This window comes from Poromitra crassiceps, assembly GCF_964638095.1.
Source record: "Poromitra crassiceps genome assembly, chromosome: 5".
NCBI lineage: Eukaryota > Metazoa > Chordata > Actinopteri > Beryciformes > Melamphaidae > Poromitra > Poromitra crassiceps.
Window position 1 is genome coordinate 64,201,634 of NC_139642.1, and position 15,426 is coordinate 64,217,059.

The window sequence follows — 15,426 nt, forward strand, 5'->3', positions numbered from 1 at the left end:
ATTAGCCTATAAGGCAGGCAGTCAATATGACTGCTATATGGGAGTTCTAGGTAGAAATACTCAGAACTCTTTTGTGTTTTGTAGGCTAATTTTGATAAAATAACAATGTTAGAATAAAAAATACACACATTTAGGAAAAGTCAGGGTCCTATAGTTATGGGTTTGATGTCAACAAAGTTATTGCATTGCAAAATTTAAAAGCAGTCAAAATGCCTGCTTGGCAGTTCTAGTGTTAAAGAGGTCAAATCAGCCTCAGCCAGCAAGCATGATGAGTTTTGTTTCTGTAAAGATCAAGTGAAGAAAGAAGAAGAGACGTGACGTCACGATCCAGTCCAGTTGGTGGCGGTAATGCAATTTTAAGTTGGTTTGCCAACCGCCATAAAACACTAAAGAAGAAGAAGACGTCAAAGATTGGAAAACATGAAGATGGATTGTGTGCGACATGAAAAAAACAAACTGTCAAACACGTGCTCATGGAATGTAACTGTTACACACAAGAAAGAGAAAGGCTGTATGCTGCTGTATTAAGCCTGGGCACCAAGACTGTATCAATGAAGAGCCTGGAATTAGAAACACCATAAACAGTAATAATTCTGACCAGTGGGAGGCAGCAATGTGCCGTAAGGCATCTAGTCTGCCGGAAAGCTATCCGAAGAAGAAGAAAACGTCACGATACAGGAAATAAACAAAAACGGGCTGGGAGCTAGCTATGGCTGGGAGCTACTGTCAAGAAGATCAAGAAGGCGCACAAGATCTATTGACATCATGACAACGTTAGTAGGTTGAATATTTAGCATTTTCATTATGGTAGCTACATTTCTTTATGACAGTCCGACATTTCAAGTGTTCCGTAAAGTTAACTTAACGTTAACGTTGTAGCGTTAGCTATTAACTAACATTACTTTAGCAGTGCTAACGGTATCTAACAGTTACAGCTAGCATAACAAATCTTGCAAAATAGTAAATTAACCCTACGCCCAAAATGCTCGCGGTCCACTATTCAATTTGGCATAACGTTAGCTCATTCTGATAACCAAGCAGCATGTAAAACCACTTCAACATTTGATAGAAAAGTGCTGTTGGGTGAATCACTTGTACGCTAAATGTTCCAGTGATTCCTGTAGGTATTTTGCCATGTTCTAGGGTGCAACTTGTAACGTTGCATTTGCTGATAAACAAATAAACGATATATTGTCAGATATTAGAAGGCTTGGCGTGACGAAAGAGAGGACTGAATGCATCGGGGCCAACGCTAGCCAAACGCGTTTTTAGCTAGCGTTAGCTGCGGTTATTAGCACATCAAAACACAGATAGACGTTAGGAGGATTCCATACGTCATAGGCAGGTAAGATCACAGGTGTTTGTAACGTTAGATTAGTCCAGTGATTATCAACCGTTTTCATATGGAGCTCTAATTTAGTCCACACCAGAGACCCCCATTTGATGAGATTTTGACTCTCAGATCCAAATCTGAGGATATTTTCTTGTTAGATATGATTTTGTCTAAAAGAGAGAAATAACTCACAAAAATATTACTAATATTAAAATGTTACTTCTCTAATTGTAAATTCAATAATGGGGAAGTTGAAGAATGCATCCTTTTGCTGGGGACCCCCTGGAACCCCACGTTTAGAACCACTGGCTTAGAGAACTTAGCAAGCTATGATGTCCTGCTTCAAACACTATAATACGAGGGATACATCACATCGCACATCTAACCGTTCGACCACCCAAAGCTGTGTTTTTATTTTACTGTACATCCCAGAACATGTCGCTAATGGTGTTAGCATTGTTAGGTCCAGACTACATTTGGGGTCATCTCTTTAAACAGATAACTGCATCCTGTACGTTGTCGGACGGTAAAGAACAGCGGAAGAGGAAGTCTTGGCACTGACAGCCGCTCTACACCGGAAACCCCCAAAATATTATATATATATTGTTGAAAATCTCAAGCTCAAACTCAGAGTCTTATTAGTCGGCAGACTGATATTTTGCAAATTGCGACGTGTCTGGCAAGTTGAAAATCGCATAATGAGAACCAAGCGGCTTGTCAATTTGAAACTCAGTAGCCTCTGCTCTGTTTGCATTCCAGGGTCTACTCTGACATGATGAGTAGTCTCCACATCTCATCCTGAAGGTGCCAGGCCAGGCAGCGCACCCTGGCTGCAGCATGGCTGAGGTGTTGGGCCAGAGGAGCCTGTGTGGTATGGTGTTGGTGTTAGCCTGGCTGCTGCTCTTCCACCTCTTGGTGAACATCTGGCTGCTGTGTGTGTTCACCAGCCTGCTGGTGGTGCTGGGAGGCTGGCTGGGCTCGCAGGCCGTCCTGGACTCCAACAGTCTGCTGCACCTTGAGAGGTTCATCACCCTGGAGCAGGTACCTATGTGCCTCTAACCTATTTCCTGTTTGTTTACTTGTAGTCGGACTCAGTAGAAGCAGGCTGCGGGTATAAGCTCTGCCATTGGCTCCCACCATTTCAGTCGTAGCAGAAGGGAAATCCCTTTCCGCTCCCTGCATGGCCGTCCGCTCGCAAATGCCTCAATACAACAATGCTAGCTAGCAAGCTAGCAACCTACACACTGAAAATGGCAAGTTTTGACGAAGATTTGTATTGTGCAATAAAGCAGGCCTGCCCGGTTTATAAAGTTAACTTAGCATAGTCGTAACTTAGCGTAACGTGCCTGATGATACAGTCTTGCGCTGATGCTCTGCCATGCGAAAGCCCTCCTGTTAATGTCCTGCTAACTGTGTAAGGGGGAGTACTTTGTAGTCTGCTGTTTAAAAAAACATATATTTCAGTGAAGTCAAAAACCGCGAGGATCAGTCTCTCACCATTGGTATGCACGAAAATGCCTCACCATCGGCGCTCCTCTGTCGTCATTGTATCAAACTCTTCTGATTGGCCTGGCAGTTTTCAGGCCGGGTGGAAATCTGTTCGAATGGGAGAGCGGCCCGATGCATCTGCCAGAGCAATTAGCAACTAGAACATTTGTCAGCTTCCCAGGCTACAATAATACAATTCTGGGAGCAACACTGAGTCCTTGTAATTTGTTTCCATTTAAAAAAATACCATTTTCACATCCAGATTCTTTTGGTATCAGCCTTCAAAAACTCATTTTTCAACCCCCCCTTTTCAAACTGCTGATTTTGCTTCAATGAAAAAACCAATACCTCTCAATAATAATCAAAGAGGTAGGCTTGACAGTGGGTTTGGCCGAGCGCAACATCCCTTGATTAGTCGGACAGCTTCATTCCATCACCATTTCTCCCCCTAAGCTCCTAAATCAAGACTGTATTGCAGCTCCTAAATCAGGACTGTCTTTCAGCTCCTAAATCAGGACTGTCTTTCAGCTTCTAAATCAGGACTGTATTGCAGCTCCTAAATCAGGACTGTCTTTCAGCTCCTAAATCAGGACTGTCTTTCAGCTCCTAAATCAGGACTGTCTTTCAGCTTCTAAATCAGGACTGTCTTTCAGCTCCTAAATCAGGACTGTCTTTCAACTCCTAAATCAGGACTGTCTTTCAGCTTCTAAATCAGGACTGTCTTTCAACTCCTAAATCAGGACTGTCTTTCAACTCCTAAATCAGGACTGTCTTTCAGCTTCTAAATCAGGACTGTCTTTCAGCTCCTAAATCAGGACTGTCTTTCAGCTCCTAAATCAGGACTGTCTTTCAGCTCCTAAATCAGGACTGTCTTTCAGCTCCTAAATCAGGACTGTCTTTCAGCTCCTAAATCAGGACTGTCTTTCAGCTCCTAAATCAGGACTGTCTTTCAGCTCCTAAATCAGGACTGTCTTTCAACTCCTAAATCAGGACTGTCTTTCAGCTCCTAAATCAGGACTGTCTTTCAGCTTCTAAATCAGGACTGTCTTTCAGCTCCTAAATCAGGACTGTCTTTCAGCTCCTAAATCAGGACTGTCTTTCAGCTTCTAAATCAGGACTGTCTTTCAGCTCCTAAATCAGGACTGTCTTTCAGCTTCTAAATCAGGACTGTATTGCAGCACCTAAATCAAGACTGTCTTTCAGGTTCCAAGCTCTGTGGAAGATGAGCAGCAGTTGGATCAGGAGATCCACAACACAGTGAGGAAAATCATCAGGGACTTTGTCTCCTCCTGGTACTCCACCGTGTCCACTGAGAGGGCCTTTGAGACGGAGGTGCAGGAAGCCATGATCTGCATGGCCATGGAGCTAAAGAGACGAGCTCGCCAGGTGGACAGGAAGGTACTGTGTTTACATTATGACTGGCTGTGTGCTGGGGATGTGAAAGATTTAAGCCAACACTTTCTCTGACTTTCTCTAAGTAGGGATGAGTATCGATACTCGACTGAAATAATTCAGTACCAAGTAGGATCAAAACTTCTCCAGTCAAACAATTCTGGCATCTGATCCTTTTTGTACACAGATCTAGGAGAAAATTACTATTTGTATGGTTTTGCTCACAGCCAATCACTGCAAGCGTTCTTCAATTTAATTGATTGGCCCACTAATACAGCCGCTACAAAACATACAGGTCTGTGGTGGTGAAGTTGAGCGTGGTGTGTGATGGAGTTGGCAGTTCAGTGTGCTAAGATTTGACCAAAATATTCAAAAGTATGGCAAAAAAAAATTATGTATTGAATGAAGTTCTCTATTGGTATCACTATCACTTTATGAAATGAAAATACATCATTTACACCATGTTTTTAGCTGAAATCTTCAATGTAGCCAGGCGCCGCAACTCCACTTGTTGTACTAGCAAGTACTACCGCACCATGTCAGCTAAAAACAGGAAGTAAATTACGTATTTCCAAGTCAACTTGGCATCTCAGGGCTTGTGGAGACTTGGATTATACCAGCAGTATGGAAGCATTTTATGTATTTTTTCTGTTGTTTTTTACGTTTTTGCTCATGGCCTCCTTCACACTCACCAGACAGCTCTACTTGCCTGATGCAGCCCGTCTCAATTTCTCTAAACTGGCACCGCGCCGGCTGCATTCTACTGCATGTAGACCACTGACTGTATGCAAGTATCTCATACAACCCCACTTCAAACAAACTGAACTATCCCTTTAAATACATGTTCTTACAATACATTAGAATTATTTTCAGACACCTTCTCAAATAGTCATACATGTTCATAAGATGCTTGCACTTATGATTCATTTGACATATTTTATAGCTATAATGCTTCAAGGATGCAGATAAAACGTATGGGGAAGCATTGTGCATTCTTATAACCTTGGTCATATAGGCGTGCCTCCGCGAAGTACATCCATTTATGATAATGGTACCTCAAAGTGTATTAACCAGCTTATACCATGGTCACTTGCCAAAGAAAAAAAAGACAATTTATATTTTCATGCATTTTTGCAATCCCCCTCAGTTTCCCTGCTAACACTTGAGGGTTTGACTAATACCTGGAACAATCTTTTACCATCCCATCAGCTTCTCATGCAATGGAAACGTTAACTGCTCCAGTAAATAGTACGAACCTTGGACCTTGGACTTGACAATGGGAGGTAATCTAGTCCGCTCAGCTAAGAACCCTTTGGTTCAGAGCCGGAAATCGAAAGTTATACTAGCAAGTTTCAAAGTCAATAAAATTGCGTACGGTTGACAAAGCGTAAATATAATTTGACAGTATGTTTAATAACATTACAAGCTAGCTATCCAGCCATGTCATTGTCCGCAATATCAAGATTTACATAATGAGATAGGCTGTGTAGCATACTGAAGTAGCGAGTTGAATAGTGAATTGAATGTGAGATTCAAAGTATCAGAGGGGCACCACCTACTTCAGTTTGTGTTAAAGTCGCTATCCTGTGGTGTTCATGGGGCACTGATGTGTTTTGCATGAATTCAGAACGGTGAACAGACTGGAACTACTTAGTAGGTGTAATTATCAGAAAACAATGGACACCCTGCAGCCAATCAGAATCGAGTATTCACCCAGATCTTAGTATAATAAGAAATTAATAAACCTTTGAAATGTGAAAGGCACAAATGCTTGTTTGCGGAACGTGTAACTTTGAATCTATCTCTATAGGAGCTGGCCCAGAGGACCCTGGACCTGTGTGGCTGCCACCTACAGAACTTCATAAGAACCAAGGAGTTGGTGAGTGAGCAGCAGAGGTCTCCATCGGCAAGCAATAGTAATGAGAGTGACCAGTTGTGGAAGGTCTACTCCAGGGTTAGCACACCTCACCCTGCCATGACCAGCGCGGCCTTGGAGGTCGACTACGCCAGGACGATAGTGGATCTGCTGCTGCACGTTCTGGTCCCACCGCCTCACCTGGAGACCCGCACCGGCCGCTTTGTGGTCGGAGAGCTCATCACCTGTAACGTGCTCCTCCCTCTCATCACCAAAGTCTCCGACCCAGACCGCTTAAATGGGCTCATGGTGGAAGTGTTCACCAAGTCTTGCAAACGGCGGGAAACGGTCACAACAGAACCGCTGACCTCATCGGCGCCACCGCTGCTCGCTGGATGCGAGCTGGACCCACAGCAGGAGCCCAAACACGGGCCTCCGAAATGCACTGAGGCTCCTTCGTGCCCGGTCACGTTAAGGGTCGAGACCCAAACGGCCAAAGACACGGAGACAGAAACGCTCGATCTGGTTCCCTACGACATGATCGACTCGGAGGAGCTGTACTGTCCACTGAACAACATGGAGGAAGAAGACCCGACGCGTCCTTTTTTAAGACATTACCTGAGACAAGCCAAGTCAAACCCATTCTACCAGGAAAATGACTCGGACCTGGATTCTCCGTTGGCCGATTCACTAGTCCTGATAGGCCAAGAGGTGGGCCTGTACGATAGACAGAAAGAATGTGTTTTGACCGTTGAGAACAATGGCATGGACCTGGAGGACGTTTACCCCGGCCTAGCGGAGGGCTCCTGCCCCAAAGTCATGGTGAACTCAAAACCAGTGGAACAAACGGACGGCGGTAGCCTGTCATCATTAAGGACAGTAGAGGGGACTCCTAGCTCTAGCAGCCTCCAGGACCTGGAGAAGGAGGGCAGCTCGGCTTGTGTCAACCCAGCCAGAGAGCTCCTCCTGGGGGTGGAGCAGGTAGGGTTGGGTCACTCTAATGAGCTGGTCAGTCCCTTGCAGGGCTCTTCTCCTTTACCCTCCTTCAGTTTCGAGCCCCTCAGCAGCCCAGAGGGGCCGGTCATCATCCAGAACCTCCGCATCACTGGCACCATCACCGCCAAGGAGCACCGAGGCACCGGCTCACACCCCTACACGCTCTACACCATCAAGGTAAGGAGATCTGACACATAGGATTACCATTGATATACTATACAATACAGTAGTTGTCTTTTATTAATGAGTGTCAGCCAGTCAGTGTGCTCTACCTCTGATATGAACTGCATCCAGTTTGTTTAAACATATTCTATTGTAGAATCGATGCTACACTGCTAGAGATGAAACCATATGAAAATTCCATATCACGATTATCGCGGTATTAATCCAAAAGGGTTCATTGTGTCTATATTGTTACTTAGAATTTAGAATTTCTTATATAGCAGACACAGACTTGTCATTCCTACCTGACATGTTTCGACGGTAACACTTCAGTCTTCATCAGAGGCGTCACTAGACGGCGTGTGAAACAATCAGCTGTTAAGACACGTCACACACCATATTGTTCAAATGTTCTGAAGATGTTAAAAAAGTACTGATAAACTCACTGAAATTAATTCACCCAGGCTGCACGCCTGCGTATGGCAGACTGTTGCTAACTTTGGTTGACGATGGATAGTATTTACTGTGTTTTTCAAAGTGCTGTAATCATGGTAACACAGTTTTAACGATAATTACAATTTGAAACAGTAATACTACTAACTGTCATTTTGGTCGTATTCCACACAACTGCATAAATATTTTGAATTATTATCATCATCATAATCTACAAAATTAACTTTACAAAATCGAATGCATGCCTATTGAATTCGCCTATTTCCAGCAAACTGAAGAGTCAAGGTCCTTGCACACAGAGTCCGAATTGTTCGCTGCGTTTTTTTAATCCGTCATCCGGAAAAAAAACGTCACGCACAGATACCTTGCCCACTGAGTCCGATGCGTTAATTATCCAATATTCGTTGCGAAGATTCGCAACGAAAAGAAAACTACCGCGATCCTATTGATCCACAACTGGCAGTGTGTCTGTGTGGCTCTCTGTCTCTCTCCTCCCCCCCCCCCTTCCCCATACACACACACACACACACACCGCGTCCCGCATTCCAAGCTGGTCTGCAATCACCCGGCACATTCTGTCTTTTAATTCCGAATCTCTGTATTCCTGCTTTGTCATAAAATGCTTTGTGCTGGGAGACGAACTGAATTAACTTCTCAGACGCCATTTTTCATTGTGAATAGCAACACTACGGCAGCTCTGAGTGGTCAAACACCTGTCAAAACGATTTCATGGATGCGGAAAAACGCAGAAAATCGAACCTCGTCCGAAAACTTAAATGACGGACGTAATTGTCGGACTCGGTGTGTCAATGATGATTGACACAAATTAGGTCGTATTTTTATTTTTTTCGTGCGTCAATTTCGGACGAAAAAACGGACTCTATGTGCAAGGACCTTCACTCTCCTTTTACCTGGTCACAGAGTGGGGGAGTAAATGTGTCTTGAAGGGAAAATTTCGTTGATTTATTGAAACTCCTTTGGACATCTATAAGATATCTTTTTGGTACGGTTCTGGACAGGACACTAGACCCCATATCGGTTAAGAGCAGTATTTCCCCTACCATTCTCCAACGACGCCCCTGCCAGGCCAGAAGAGGAAATGCATTTTCTTTTTCTTTTTTTTTCTTTTTTTGTGTGTGTGATTTTTCCCCCCTGCTCTCCCCAAAATGTAAATAAACCTTTATGGCATATTATTACAATACAACAATACTGGTGTTGATAGTGTTGACAGTAATAGAAGATGCCAAATCATTCAAAACAATAAGCATTTTGCTTTTAGGAGCATCGTGCCAGCTTGCAACGCTGTTCCAAAACGTGTCAACGTGTGTCGTTGCCTGGGAAACGCACATCCCATAATACAACTGTTCGCATCGCATCCCATAATAGTATGATGATACTTGAGATGCCATTGCGAACATAGATGCCAACAGGTTAGCTACAAATTTAGTGTCGCCAGGGAGGGCCCCCACCGTTGCGGTCGGGGTACGTTTCGAAATCCCTCCAGGCCTGAACAATTTTCTAGGGAAACGCTGAAGAGGATTGGCATGATATCATATATAGCTAAGAAATGGATCTTGCTCAACTGGAATCGTCAAAAACCTCGAACGTTCAATCTGTTAAAAATAATTCTGAATAAAATATTGAGTCTGCAACAGTGTAAGACGAGTGAGAGAGATGTATTTTTGAAGACTTAGGAACTTTTTATGGACCTTTGACTAGGGCTGGGTATTGGCAAGGAGCTCCCGATACGATACGTATCACGAAACATGGGTCACGATACGATTGTATCACGATACATTGCGATACAATACATATTGTGATATATTGCAATACTCTACATCATTTACTGAAAACAAAAAAATAGAGCTAAAAATACAACCCGCTGTGTACCACCCAGGTAGTGTAATAATATGTACATCACTTTATATTGATAACTTAGTGGACAAATTTAGTCAAGACTACTGTGTTGAGTGTCTTACTGAACACACTGAAATAAAAAGTAGTCTTATTGTGTCACTGAACACACGGCTGTGCCAAAAAATTGATATGGCGATATATCACGATATGTTTCTGAAATGTCAAAGCTTTCTCCCAGTGTATTGCAGTGGGCGGAGGTCGAAATCGACATGGCGGAGGTTGGACGGGTGTACTTGCCTTGACAGACAACTCCTTCAGCCAATCAGCGTTGGATCCAGTCAAACCCAAATCCACTCAGGAGAATGGCAAAAACATATTTTCCGCCGAGAAACTCCGCGGTTGCGGCGATACTCCTGTACTTGTTTAATTGTTGTTATTGAGTCTATTTCTGCAATAACTGCACTTTATGGCTGTTTAAACTAGACGAACATTGACATTACTCCTCCAGACGATCAGTCAAGGAGGCGGCCATTATTGTTTTGTTAGTGTAGTGCTAGTGGCGTTCCTGATTGGCCAACTTGCGCTGTCAATCACAGGGCACTGAGCGCAGTCGCTGATTGGCTCTTCCACTTTGCAGCTTCTGCTTAACACCCTCCCAGGCCTTGAGGCCAGACAGTCTCGCAGAACCGAATGAAATGTGAGTTCACGTGACCAGCTGGTTTACCAGCTAACAGAGGAATAGGCTAAAGAGAGAACGAGAGAACGAGGAGCGCGGGGGGCAGCGAGGGAGGTGGGCGTGGTCAGGGTGCTGCATGAGGGCCGAGAGGCCCGGGAACATGGAGGTCCAATAGGAGAGCGAGGTGGCCGGAGGGAGGAGCATTGAGGAGGGGGGCGGATCCCAGAGTCTGGAAATTGTGTAATAATCTCTGAGAGACAGCAAGGCATCCAGTCTGCCGGAAAGCCATTACTAGAAGAATAGGCTAAATTTGAGCATAAAAAATTCATACAAAATTTGAATAAAAATCTAATATTAAATTAATAAAGCACTTAAAATCGAATTGGATTATAGAGGAAGATTGACAGCCCTAGTGTAAAGCTGTTGTGTTGTGTTGTGTTTACAGTATGAGACAGCCATGTGCTGTGAGACCCCAGGCAGCGTGCAGCCAGGCTCGGAGGAAGCAGAAGCGGAGAGCCCAGACTCGGTGCAGCCCGTGGCCTATCACATGGTCAACAGGAGATACAGTGAGTTTCTCAACCTGCAGACGCGCCTGGAAGAGAAGTCAGAGCTACGGAGACTTATCAAAGGTAACACACTAGCACAACTAAATCAATCACTTTTGCTGCAATTATCTTTAAGTGGGACAGCTGCGGTTAGCTACTGTTACTACCGCTACTGCTCATGTGTCGGAGGAAGCATGGTGCTAGTTTCGGCTCTCCCCAGATCGGCAGAGGGTGGAGCAGCGACCGGGGCAGCAGGGGAAATAATTGGCAAAGTACAATTGGGGAGACTAATGGGAAGTTGCTGGGGTTTAGCGACTCATTTGTAAGTTAAGTTAAGTTATCCTTTATTTATCCACATGGGGAAATTCATCCTCTGCATTTGATCCATCCTCTACTACAGGGGTGGGCAATTATTTTTCATGGGGGGCCACATGAGAAACCCAGATTGTTGCCGGGGGCCGAACAAATATTGTCATGCCGTAACCCAGGAACTTTGATGATAGAGAGGGCTACAAAAAAATGTCCTCACTACCAGAGGGCCAGATTTTGCTGAGCGTTGGGGGCCGAATGGCGCCGGCGCAAATTTTTTGGGGGCATTTGAAGTCAAGTTTAGAGGAATACCTCATTTTAAATTAACAGTTGTGATGTCATTATTCAGTCTTAAACACCAATATTTGATCCTTTTCTCACTCACTCCTATGTCATTAACTTTTTTGACCACCTGCCAATATGGCTGCTATATTTTAAAGTTACCAGCCAATTAGAATTTCCACTAGCCAAAATGTTTTTCTTTAAATAAACCAGAATATGAGTGTTAATTTAAGCATAAGTATCAGTAAGTGGCCCGGGATGATCAAAGCCTGTGTTGAGGGTCACACGAACAAAAATGCATTCTTGAAGCTAAATAAATCCAAAACCAACAAGTTAATTATTTCCATTTTTACTTCAATGTAGAACAGTCATTTCTTACACATTAGATTACTTTTAGCCTTTTAGTCATAAAGATTACTGAAAGATATTCCATACCAGACTGAAATGTTATAACAGAAGTGGAGTATTGCCCAGAATAACATGAACATTTGGACACTTATTCAGCGGGTACCTTGCATGTTGCATTCAGGTGCACTGTAAAAAAAAAAAGAAAAAAAAATGCAATTCCAGCGCGGGCCACACAGGGGCGCTCGCGGGCCGCATGTGGCCCGCGGGCCGCCTTTTGCCCAGGTCTGCTCTACTAGGAACCTTCCTAGAACTAGGAGCAGTGGGCAGCCACAGTGCAGCGCCCGGGGACCAACTCCAGTTCTTTTTGCCAGTGCCTTGGTCAGGGGCACTGACAGGAGTATTAACCCTAACATACATAACATGTCTTTGATGGTGGGAGGAAACCGGAGCACCCGGAGAAAACCCTCATGAACACGGGGAGAACATGCAAACTCCACACAGAAAAAGGACCTGGGACGGACCGGGGTTTGAACCCGGGACCTTCTTGCTGTGAGGCAACAGTGCTAACTAACCACTGAGTCTGAGCCACCGTGCCGTAAATAGCCTCTCAGAGCCAATTAGGACTCTGCTCTTTCACATACCCCCAGGATTGGAATTTGGACTAACCTAACTGCTGTGTTTCAGGTGTGAAAGGTCCCAAGAAGATCTTTCCAGACATGCCGTTTGGAAACATGGACAGTGACAAGATCGAGGCCAGGAAAGGACTGCTGGAGACCTTTCTAAAGGTTGAATGTTGTTTTATTACATTGACTTAGTTACTCTGGTGAACTGTGTGTATCAAGCATCACTTCTTACACTGTCAAGAAGACCCAGGAGTCCCTGGAAACCAAAAATAATTGTCTTTTGAGTCACTCCACAGAAAAATGTGGTATTAACCACCCAGCAAAATTTAAACGATTAAAAATGTTGCCCTATAAAATTAGGTTTCAAAATCATGAAATAGGCTAGAGGTACTTCAGCCTGCTTTAGTTCACAGAGCTTAAGCACGCCCACTTCAAACCCAGTAGGGAAGCTTACAGAAACTTAAATGACAATCTAATACTTTTTGCTGCTTACTATTATGTGCATAAGTCCCAAAATTACATAGTTAGAAGGTTATTGTGGATTTGGGTTTCAAGGGGCTTTAAGAGTACCAGAAATATCGCATCCTCATTTCTAGCATGCCTTTCGCTCATGTGCAGTTGGGCAATTGGGTGCTGCCGTAAGTAACTCTGCCTAATTATAGTAGTGAGATAATGGTGAAACAATCATAAATGTATAAAATACGTTATGTTAAAAAATATATATATCTTTTTCTTTCTAGTGTCATGTGCTCTGTACGCTCTGAAATACTTTGTAAAACATGATTTGGAATGGAATTGGAATTTCTGTTGTATTATGGAATTTTTGGAGTTGAAATCCAAAGCTCACGTGGAGTGGAACCCAGACATTGTTTGGTCACGGAAGCGCCCTGACTTAATTATATGGGATTTCATGGGGAAAGTCATGGAGTTTGACATGTTCTATCCTCTTTTTCAGCACCTCTGTGCGATCCCTGAGACGGCCAACAGTGAGGAGATGCAGGAGTTTCTGGCTCTCAACACAGACGCGAGGATCGCCTTTGTCAAGAAGCCTTTCATCGTTTCACGCATAGACAAGGTTTGCTCCTGAATGTCTCATCATACAGCTGCCACATGGTTTGTTTTCACATAACCATCTTGGGATAGAGTCGTTCAGGAAACCGTTTCAAAGGGCAGGCACTTTAAAAAAAAAACCTCTCAGGTGATTGGTTGAACTTTTTTATTTTTATTTTTATTTAACCTTTATTTAACCAGGTAAGTCATTAACTCATTGAGTGCCAATGACGACTTTGGTCGTCAATTGCTTTAGTAACGTTGAGTGCCAAAGACGACTAAAGTCGTCAATTGCGTTTTTTGACGGTGGGACGTGTATCAAAGCCAGATCCATCTCCTGTGAAAGTATGGTGGCTGTCGAATGTGTAAAAGCTATTTTAGGGACCCATTAGGTGGCGACAGTGCTCTCCAGATTAGTGAAAGGCCAGGAGAAAAGAGAGAAGAAGTCATGAGGAAACGGAAATCGCATCGATATGCATGAAGCATAACGTTAGCTGTGCCTGTGAACAGCAGTCAATCTGCTGACACCACAATTGAGCTCCTCCGTCTCCGCTGCAATAGCCCCTCCATATGATTTAGTTGCCGATACCAGCCTCTTTCTGAAAAGTTACATTATTCTCAGCTGGGAGCCGGGACAGGTTGTGAAAAAGCGGGGGGATGCAGCGCACTTTTCAGTGCAGACGGAGCAAAAGCAGAGCGAGAGCAAACGCAGCGACACTCAGAGTCGCGCAGAGACACTCCCACGAAGGAGGAGGAGGAGGGGGGTGGGGCACGCAGGGCAGCGTACAACACACAACACCCACACAGCAGGCTCGATTGACAGAGACAGGCAAACAAGCTATCTGATGCCCACCAGCAGTAAATCAAGACCAGCAAGAAGGTGTAGGGTCTGCGCACGCAGGGGCCAGCGCTGCTGGTTGCAGCTAAAAAATATTATTTTGCCAAACAAAATTCCTTTGTTTTCACTGTTCTATTGAAGTAAATTATTTTTGAGGTGTCACATCAGAAAATATTACCTTCAGAGTCAGTCATGTGCTTGAAATGCTATATTTCACAAAAGGCTCAATATCTCAGCTTCTAGATGGAAACGCCAATTTTTTCTGTTTTTGACCTATCTTCTCCGGCTGATAACTAAAGAACGGAAAATGATATCAATAAACTTTTTTTTGCTGCTGATACAATAGAGTCTCATCGTTCTTTGTGCGTGTTCGGTGTTTACATAGTAATATCACACAATATTCTGTGGGCCTCGAGAAATCACTGAAAACGCTCTGAAACTCTGGCACTGGGAGCGTCCGTTCTCCAAAAGTGGCTGGCACTCAATGAGTTAAGAACAAATTCTTATTTACAATGGTGAGCTGGCAGAAGGCACAGCCTTTTGAGGGATAGGGTGTAGGGGATAAAATAAATACAAAGTTACTTAGAACAAATTAAAACACAAGTTTAAAACACAGTTAAAACATGGCAAGACAGACAGAGCAAACAAAACAAAACAGTCAGAGCAGACAGGCAGGGGATAAGAACTAGTTCAGGAAACAGTTGCAGGTGTCAGTGAATCTGTCCACGATAGAGTCTTTGAAAGCTGACTTGGAGATGAAATTGTCCAGTTTTAGTGTTTTTTGTAAGCCATTCCAGTCTGTGGGCACGGCAGATTGAAATGACGAATGACCGATTACAGAATGAGTTTTGGGGATTTTCAGCAGGATAAGGTTAGCAGAACGGGTGTTGTACGCGGCAGGTGCAATTTGCAACAAACTACACAGGTAGGGGGGTGACAGACCAAGGAGAGTTTTGTAAATTAGCATGAACCAGTGTATTTCGCGACCATCTGTCTATCACGTATATCACAGGCTCGCTCTGGCTGGCGTTACACCTAAAGCCCGCCTGTGACTGCCTCTGGATGCTGATTGGTGCAAACTACTGGTGGTTCAGATTCAGACCAATAGAATGAAGCCTGGCAAGATGGGTTTGTCGTGTGATCGTGATCTCACGTGAATCCAGCTGCCTCGCAAGGTTAGCTGGGTAACGCTTAACCCATTGATACCTGATGCAGCATT

General features: G+C 44.0%; 1 protein-coding gene across 1 annotated transcript in view; it reads left to right on the forward strand.

Moving 5' to 3' along the window:
- Positions 1 to 2,170: 2,170 nt before the first annotated feature.
- Positions 2,171 to 15,426, forward strand: part of snx19b (sorting nexin 19b) — a gene marked incomplete at both ends in the record, with an annotated part of 60,536 nt that continues 47,280 nt past the window's right edge. Inside the window, 6 exons of the mRNA XM_083637149.1 lie at positions 2,171 to 2,374; positions 4,025 to 4,219; positions 6,024 to 7,241; positions 10,658 to 10,841; positions 12,381 to 12,481; positions 13,275 to 13,394. Coding sequence (XP_083493275.1) covers positions 2,171 to 2,374; positions 4,025 to 4,219; positions 6,024 to 7,241; positions 10,658 to 10,841; positions 12,381 to 12,481; positions 13,275 to 13,394 — 2,022 coding nt within the window. The remainder of the gene's footprint in view (positions 2,375 to 4,024; positions 4,220 to 6,023; positions 7,242 to 10,657; positions 10,842 to 12,380; positions 12,482 to 13,274; positions 13,395 to 15,426) is intronic.